This window comes from Centroberyx gerrardi, chromosome 15, assembly GCF_048128805.1.
Source record: "Centroberyx gerrardi isolate f3 chromosome 15, fCenGer3.hap1.cur.20231027, whole genome shotgun sequence".
Classification (NCBI taxonomy): domain Eukaryota; kingdom Metazoa; phylum Chordata; class Actinopteri; order Beryciformes; family Berycidae; genus Centroberyx; species Centroberyx gerrardi.
Window position 1 is genome coordinate 7,761,216 of NC_136011.1, and position 7,855 is coordinate 7,769,070.

General features: G+C 40.0%; 1 protein-coding gene across 1 annotated transcript; it reads left to right on the top strand.

The window, feature by feature from the left end:
* Positions 1-1,935: 1,935 nt before the first annotated feature.
* LOC139922705 (lysophosphatidylserine lipase ABHD12-like) lies at positions 1,936-7,656 on the top strand. The gene is made up of 13 exons (XM_071913289.2): positions 1,936-2,122; positions 3,714-3,829; positions 3,929-4,034; positions 4,159-4,278; positions 4,414-4,444; positions 4,548-4,593; positions 5,108-5,237; positions 6,020-6,057; positions 6,136-6,218; positions 6,320-6,402; positions 6,525-6,603; positions 6,772-6,893; positions 7,015-7,656. The coding sequence occupies exons 1-13, from the start codon at positions 2,040-2,042 to the stop codon at positions 7,034-7,036; spliced, it is 1,059 nt and encodes a 352-aa protein (XP_071769390.2). The 5' UTR covers positions 1,936-2,039; the 3' UTR covers positions 7,037-7,656.
* Positions 7,657-7,855: the final 199 nt, after the last annotated feature.

A 7,855-nucleotide genomic window follows, 5' to 3' on the forward strand; every position in this document is an offset into this window, starting at 1 on the left:
TGTATCCAGTGTTGTATCTTATTAGCTAAAAACATGTAAAAGGCAGTGCCTGAAATGGGCCGGTACTCACCGGTACTGAGTACCGGCACTTCTGATTTTTGTCCACATGAGTACCCTTAAATCTTATTGCGTACCGGCACTTCGGGTTTTTGTCCACATGATTACCCTTACTTCTTATTGCGTACCGGCACTTCTGATTTTTGTCCACATGACTACCCTTACTTCTTATTCCGTACCGCCACCTTGGTATGCCTTAGTTGAATGAAGAGAGTATCTCCGTATGAAAAAAGTGCGCCATAGACTTCATAGGGCTTCATTTAAGCAGACAGCATCCTACAGACTGAAGGCAGCGCTCCGCTCACACACGGTGAGTCAAACTGCAGCCGAAAACAAAGCTGCATAGATCAAGTTAAGAGGTGTCACTCTGGTCCACTCTGGTCCTAATATCCAATATTAAAACCATTCTACTGTCGTTTTGCCCCGCAAAGGCAGATTGTAAAGAATATAATGGCTTACATTCTGATGCAGGACTTTGTGGGCAAAACGACAATGGAATGATATTAATTGTGTAGAAAAAATGAATACATTTATATTGTGAGCAGAGTGATGCCTCTTCACTTGATCTGATGGAGCAGAGCAGTCAGTGGAGCACAGGGCCGTTAAAGTGTCAATCATGAAGAAATTCATGGTAATCAAACGCCAATATGTCCAATCGACACTACTGGTCAGGTGCCAATAGAGAGAGAAAAGAAAATAGAGGATGTGCAAGCACAAATCAAAGTTATGTTATTGCGCCAAGGAGGAATAAATGTACATAAAAAGTTACATAATGCTAGTTTTCTTATATCATGATTGTCAACAGCAAAAGGTCAATATTGCTTTGTTGCAGCTCTGTCCGTCAGTTATATAAAGACAATATTGGCCTCTGTCTATTTGCATCAGTCTTCTGTATGCTTGTAAGTATGTAATCTTTCTCTGATGTAATCTTTCTCTGATATTATTACAGCACTAACCCAGCACATTTTTCTGTGTTGATTTTTTTAAATGGCAAGGTAGGTTAGGACTAGTTGTTTTGCAGCTAAACTGACTGCAGTATTGTTTCATTTTCAGTTGGTTTTATTGTAGCATATATGCAATATTTTATTTGTATGTAATGAAATGCATACAAAAATACATTTGAAGTGGGATATATTACCAAGATATGCGTATAAATATAAATATGTCCAAGACACATGCCATGCTCATGTCATGCAACTGCTGAATTAGGTACTGGCACCTTTTTTGGTCCAATTCAGGCACTGGTAAAAGGTATTTAAAATGGCTATTAAATAGCCTATAAAATAATGAATAATTAATTAGTGTACAGTGATATCTGGTAATTTGCGACAGTATACGGGAGTGCGCTGACATTTAACGAGGCGTGTGACTCACGCACACACACACACGCACGCACATATGCACGCACACACACTCACTCATACATATCACATACTCACATTTTTAGCTTTTATTTTGATATTATTATTGTTATTATTGTTGTTGTTGCTTATATATATTTTGTTATTATTAGTTTGCCATCACTTTTATCTAGTCATATTATTTTCTGTATGTTATTTTTGTGTTCTCTATAACATTGTGAAATTTTAACATTTTTTAGGTGGAGGCTTCAAATAAGCCCATTGGGTTTTCTGCCTCTCCCTGCACTGTAGTATTTGTTATCTTTGTCATTTGTGTATTTTTTAAATTGTGCAAAAATTTCTCGGGGAATTACGGACGTGTGGCGGGCGCATGGGCGGGCGGCCCGAATGGTCCGGATACAGTGCGTTTCCGTATACGTGTACAGAGATGTACAGGACGTAACGTAAACGTAAACGTAACTTTCCGTCCAGTGCGACTGCCTGTACTTAGATCCGTCCCCCGCATTTGATTATGAAGTTAGCCAGTAACCTTTTTAGTCTTGTCTTAGTCTGGGCGGACTTGCTACATTATTTTCGTGGGTCGCAGTGAAAGAGTAATTCAGCCTACTTCGTGACTGCGTGATGAGGAAAAGGGTCTTTGAGCAGGATGATTCATCCTCGGCCTCCCAACATAACAGAATAGCCGGAGTCAAGAAGGGGAGTCCGTGAGTTATTTCTGGACATTTGTTTTAGACCAAGATGAAATTTGGATTAGGTATAGGGAGGTGACACCCATGTGAACCCTCACCTGGCTAGACTTTTGTAGTTACATATGATCTAGTACAGAGTCATATAAAATTGATCAGTATTCTTCATAGCAAATCTTCCAGTGTTAGTATAAGTGTTAGCGCAAATAAGAGTTGATTTTTCAGTGACATTGATTGATTTGGAGTTGGCAAGCGTTGACTGGAGAGTAGATTGTTCACTTATAAAGCTGATATGGCTCTGGAGTGGCTGTTCAAAACTATCAAATCAATGGATTGATATCAACCCATGCAGGGTGTTGATTTTTACACTCTCGCAGTTAAATTAGCGCTGACGATTTCAGTGTTAAATTCGGTTCATATATTTTGTCTAGTAAATGAAATAGATTTTTTAGTGAGATAGTATGAGATAGTATTTCATAAATATGACTTTGCATCATAAGTCATTTATGAGCATCTCATAATTCTGAAGTTTCTCATAATTATAATTTACTATTTCGTAATTATGAGATACTATCTTAGTATCTCAAAAGCTTCTCATAATTTTGAGATCTATCAAGTCATAATTATGAGATAGTCTCTTATAAATATGACATATTACACTCATTTTATACTCACACATTTTATTAGGTACACCTGCTTGTTAACACAAACAGCCTGCTCCTCCAAACAGTGATATCATGTGGCTGCAACTCAATATATAAAGCAGCAGACATGGTGAAGTGGTTTAGTTTCTTGTTTGACACATTAGAATGGGCAAGATGTGTGATCTAAGCAACTTTGATTGATTGGTGCGATTGTTGGTGCCAGACATGGCAGTTCAGCATCTCAGAAACAGCTGCCCTCCTGGGATTTTCACACACTACAGTCTCTAGAGTTTACAGAGAATGGTGCGATGAACAAAAAACATCCAGTGAGCCGCAGTTCTGTGGCTGAAAACAGCTTGTTAATGAGAGAGGTCAGAGGAGAATGGACAGACTGGTTCAAGCTAACAGAAAGGCTATTAATGCTCCAATAACAGTCTGTACAACAGTAGAGTGCAGAAGGGCATCTGAACACACAAGTTGTTGGCTCTTATGATAAATGGGCTACAGCAACAGATGACCAGCCGCTACTAGATAGGTGTGCCTAATAAAGTGGCTGGTGTCAGAAATATGAGATTTATTATGATTTATTATGAGATAGTAGCTTATGATTACGAGATAGTAAGTTATAATTTTGAGAAACTTTCGCATAGTTATGACATAGTATCTCATAAATCTCATAATTCCGAGATGCTAAGTCATAATTATGAGATACTAAGTCATCCTATTGAGAAAAAAATCTCACTTGATGATGAAAAAAAAAATGTGCCGGATTTTTTTTAACAGGTGGCGGAAATGGGCTTCCATACAATACAGTACAATAATTCAGCTAATATTTGATTCGGGGACCCCTGGAGCCCTTTCAAGGACCCCTGGAGGGTCCCCAGCCCTCACTTTACAGACCACTGTGCCAAGATATGCACTTAAATGGTCAGTAGTGTCTCTCTCTCTCTCTCTCTCTCTCTCAGATCCCGATGGTGGCTTTGGCTGAAAAGAGGCTTATTGGGCCTCGTTGTTATTTACATTTTGGCGCCTTTGAGAGCATTCCCCGACTCAATCAAGCATCTCGTTTATTCTTACAGAAGTGAGTGAATTCCCCGACGGCTATTCCCAGTAGATCCTGAAGTTACTTTGCAAATAACCAAAATAAAGGCTTATACTTCCCTTCTTCCCCTGTTTGCAGTCAGGGTGCCGTTCTTCCTTGACCTCAGCCGACCTGCTGATCTCTCCCTTAATCACACCGTCAACATGTACCTGACATCAGAGGAGGGGATCTCCCTCGGTGTATGGTGAGTGTAAGCCAAGTTCAACATTTCACGACCTTTTCGAGCAGAAATAAGACATGACCCCTTTTTTAATCAGCCAATTGCCAGTTGTATATTCAAGTGGGTGTGCTGGTTTCAATTCTTCAAGGCACACTGTCCCTGAAAGTCTGTGGAAAGAGGCACAAGGGAGGGACTCGGCATGGTACCAGAAGTCTTTAGGCGATGGAAGTCCAATTTTCATATATCTTCATGGGAATGGCGGCAACAGGTATGATAAATAATGCAATTGTATTGTGGCTGGCTTTTGAAGAAGCAGAGAGAGAGAGCTCCACAGCTAGACACATTCATTGCAACAGTGTGTTGGTAGTCTTGTTGTTTGTGAATTGTGCCTTCATTTAAACAGGGCAGCCACTCATCGTGTGGGAGTGGCAAATGTGAGTGATCACCACAACACAAATATTCATCTTTTGGAGGCATGCTAAAGATTTGAAGGCCTCAGTAGCCACTGTGATGATAAATAAGAATATCTATCGACAGGTATTGAGCGCACTGGGTTACCACGCGTTGGTGCTTGACTACAGAGGTTGGTGTGAATTTGTATAGTTGCTCAATCAACGGACATATTTGCCGGGTTCCCACACTCCTGGAAAAGTCATGGCTCCAAAAACTGTCCACACCAAGCTAATGTTTAAAGTTAGTGTAGTTACTTTTTAATTCAGTCTCATTAAAATGTAGGAAATTTGAAAAGGGGTCATGGAGACGTCATGGAAAAGTTTTGGAATTACATCAGTGAAAAGGTGTGGGAACCTTTTGTTTGTCTTTGCTACTTTGCCTTCTCATCCTATATTTGAAACAGCCTTTTCACATTGATTTGATATCATTTGCAGCCTTATAATCGCAGTAGAGTGATGACAGGTGTATTTTTGTAAAGATAGGGTAGGGTAGGGTCAACACAGTCAAAAGACCAATGTCAAAAACAGCTAAACTTTGAGTCAACCTTTTGTCTAAGTTTTCCTCTGATTGACTGTCACCTTGTGGTTATGAAGAGTAGATCCGTAATATCGGTTTGCAGCAGCTGATGTTGGACACTGTGGCAGGGTTTGGAGACTCGTCTGGGGAGCCGACTGAAGCCGGCCTGACGACTGATGCCCTCTACTTGTACCACTGGGTCAAAGCACGCAGTGGAGGCAGCCTGGTAGTCATCTGGGGCCACTCTCTTGGCACTGGGTAAGTAAGGAAAGAGTGCTGATCTACAGCATTTTACTCAAGTAGAGCTACTCAGTTATTTGGGTTAAACTGTAGTCAAGTCATTGTTACTTGTTCATTAATTTTTTTTGCATGTTGCCCCCTTTAACAAATATTAACCTTTAACGTGGTGGATACAAATTTTTTAAGGTAATAATCCGCTAGCCCGTTAGGCGGCTAGAAGTCCAGACTGATCCGTGGAGCAAAACAGAATGTGAGGTCACGTGATCAGGATTACCAGGCTAATAATCTGCAACATTTTCATATAAATGAATGTCTGTTATGCTACTCTCTATCACTGAGTGATAAAACACAATAGTGATTCAACCTATAGCCAGTTCATGGAAGCATTCACATTAGCTGTTCTAAACACCCGGTGTCTGGTAGGTCTTTGGTGTCTGGTAGGAATAAATGCTTTAAAATTACACAAGTAGAGAAAAGAGTGGATGCCTTTTGAAGCACTCAAAAAGCTGGCACTGCTTAAAAAAATTACAGAACTCGCAGTTGTAGTGACTTTCCGCCTCTGTACTTACATAATAAATAATTTAATAGACAATTACATCAACCGAGTCTCTTCATTAGCAACTCAAGTGCAATACAGGGCATATTCATGATGGAAATGAAAGCAATCAACCTTCAGGTATAATAAGCCTCCTACCATCAGGAATGACTGAGACAGTCAAAGAGGCAGCAGTTATTTCAAAATACTACTAAAACTGGAGGAATTGAGTCTAAATGATGTTTCCCTTCATATCTCTGTGCAGAGTGGCCACTAACACTGCAGCCAAACTGATGGAGCAAGGTAGGATTTGCTATTATGGAATTTTTGGGAATTCATGAGGGAAAATAAATCTCTATATGATTCCTTCGTCTCGTTCAGGGGTGGTTGTCGATGGTGTGATCCTGGAGGGCATGTTCAAGAACGCACACAGCCATGCTGCTGCTGGTCATCCTTTTGCCTGGGTACACTCACTAACACTCCCCCGTCTATTTCCTTCATGCATTTTATGTCGCTACATTACATTTTAGCTTGTCATGTTTAACTTTGCTTGCTTCGCTTTAAGTTTTACTGGAAGTTTCCGGGCTACGAGTACTTTTTCTCCGACCCGCTGAAAGACAACAAGATTGTCTTCCCTAGTGATGAAAAGTAAGATTTAAATATGCTGGACATCCTTGGCAATGCGCAACAATTTATCATAAAACGCTGCAGAAATCCCAAACAATAATCAATTAATAGTATTAAATTGGCTTGTTTCCTTAATTCTGCAGTGTGAAGAAAATGAGAAGCGCTCTCCTGATCCTTCATTCAGAAGACGACCACTTAATTTCCATTAAAGAGCCTCAGCAGGTAGAGGAGCAGCTTTTCAATTGCTCTGGAAACACAATTTCTCTTATTCTCCATTGATCACACTGTAAATTGATGAGGCATTTTCCACATGTCTGTAACTGAACGGGTTCTCTAGAATGACCTTTTGTTTTGGATCGACTCTTAACCTTACGGGGGTTTTTCTCTCAGGTGTATGAGATCGCAGTGAGTACCCAGAATTCCGAGCGAGTCAAGATGGTGTCCTTCGAAGGTTCCCTGGGGTATCTGCACAACGGGTTGTACAGAGACCCTCGTCTGCCTGACATCCTAAAGTGAGAAAAGACATTTTGTTGTTAATGTTTTATCTGATTAGCATTTTTATGGGCGAATCCATTACATTTACACTTGGTTGCATATAAACCAAATGTCTGTCTCATCATGTCTCCTCAACAGGCAGTTTGTGCTGTCGTTGTAAAACTGGAAAGACGTCTCGAGCAAAACCCCAGAAAGGACCAAGCGCACTGAATACATTTGATTACACTCTAAATTCAAATGTTCTGCTTTTTCTAAATCATAGCCGAGCTGTTGATTGATTGACTCAAGAATATTTGACTACAGCTGTGTGATTAGAGCAAGTTCTCCATGTGATTCTTAGGGTTGTAAGAAATAAGTGAGTGAATTTCTTTTGCATATGTCTGTGAGGAATTTATTCTGAATGATCAGAGCTAGAAATAAGATAGGTGAGAGAGTGTTAGCTGCCCTCTACTGGACACTCCTGTGTGTTGATAACTAGAATACTGTCAATCTGGTAATCCAGCTCTTGGATGTGTGGGTATTTCTAAATAACAGCTCAAAACCTCTTTTCCATTGACCTTGTTATGATAGTGGAATCAGGAATAATATATGAATTATGAAATGGATTACAGAATTTAATCACCTTTTGACATCTTTTGCCATTTCCAATTTTGCCATGCTTCACTTCAGCCATACAGTATGTAAAGCCTTCAAATCCGATTACAAACAATCTCATGGCCTGCAAGTTTCACAAATCATTGCAATTACTGCACATTACAATAAATGTTATGAAAGCCTTCATCAACCAGCAATTCATTGCATGTGTGTCTTGCATTTTTTCAGAAAAGTCATCGCAGAGTCAAGCATTTTTGGGTCACAAAAAAACACAGAAACAATTGAATATTTTGCACAATACATACAGCAACACCCAACCTCACAAAGTCTCACACAGAATGGAGTTCTTGGAGGAATCTGTTAGAAAGGTACCTAAGGTGCCTTG

Coding starts and splice junctions, on each gene's coding strand:
- LOC139922705 (XM_071913289.2), top strand. CDS start 2,040: ATGAGGAAAAGGGTCTTTGAGCAGGATGATTCATCCTCGGCCTCCCAA. Junction 4,035..4,158: donor GGGATCTCCCTCGGTGTATG/GTGAGTGTAAGC, acceptor CAATTCTTCAAG/GCACACTGTCCCTGAAAGTC. Junction 6,403..6,524: donor GTCTTCCCTAGTGATGAAAA/GTAAGATTTAAA, acceptor TTAATTCTGCAG/TGTGAAGAAAATGAGAAGCG.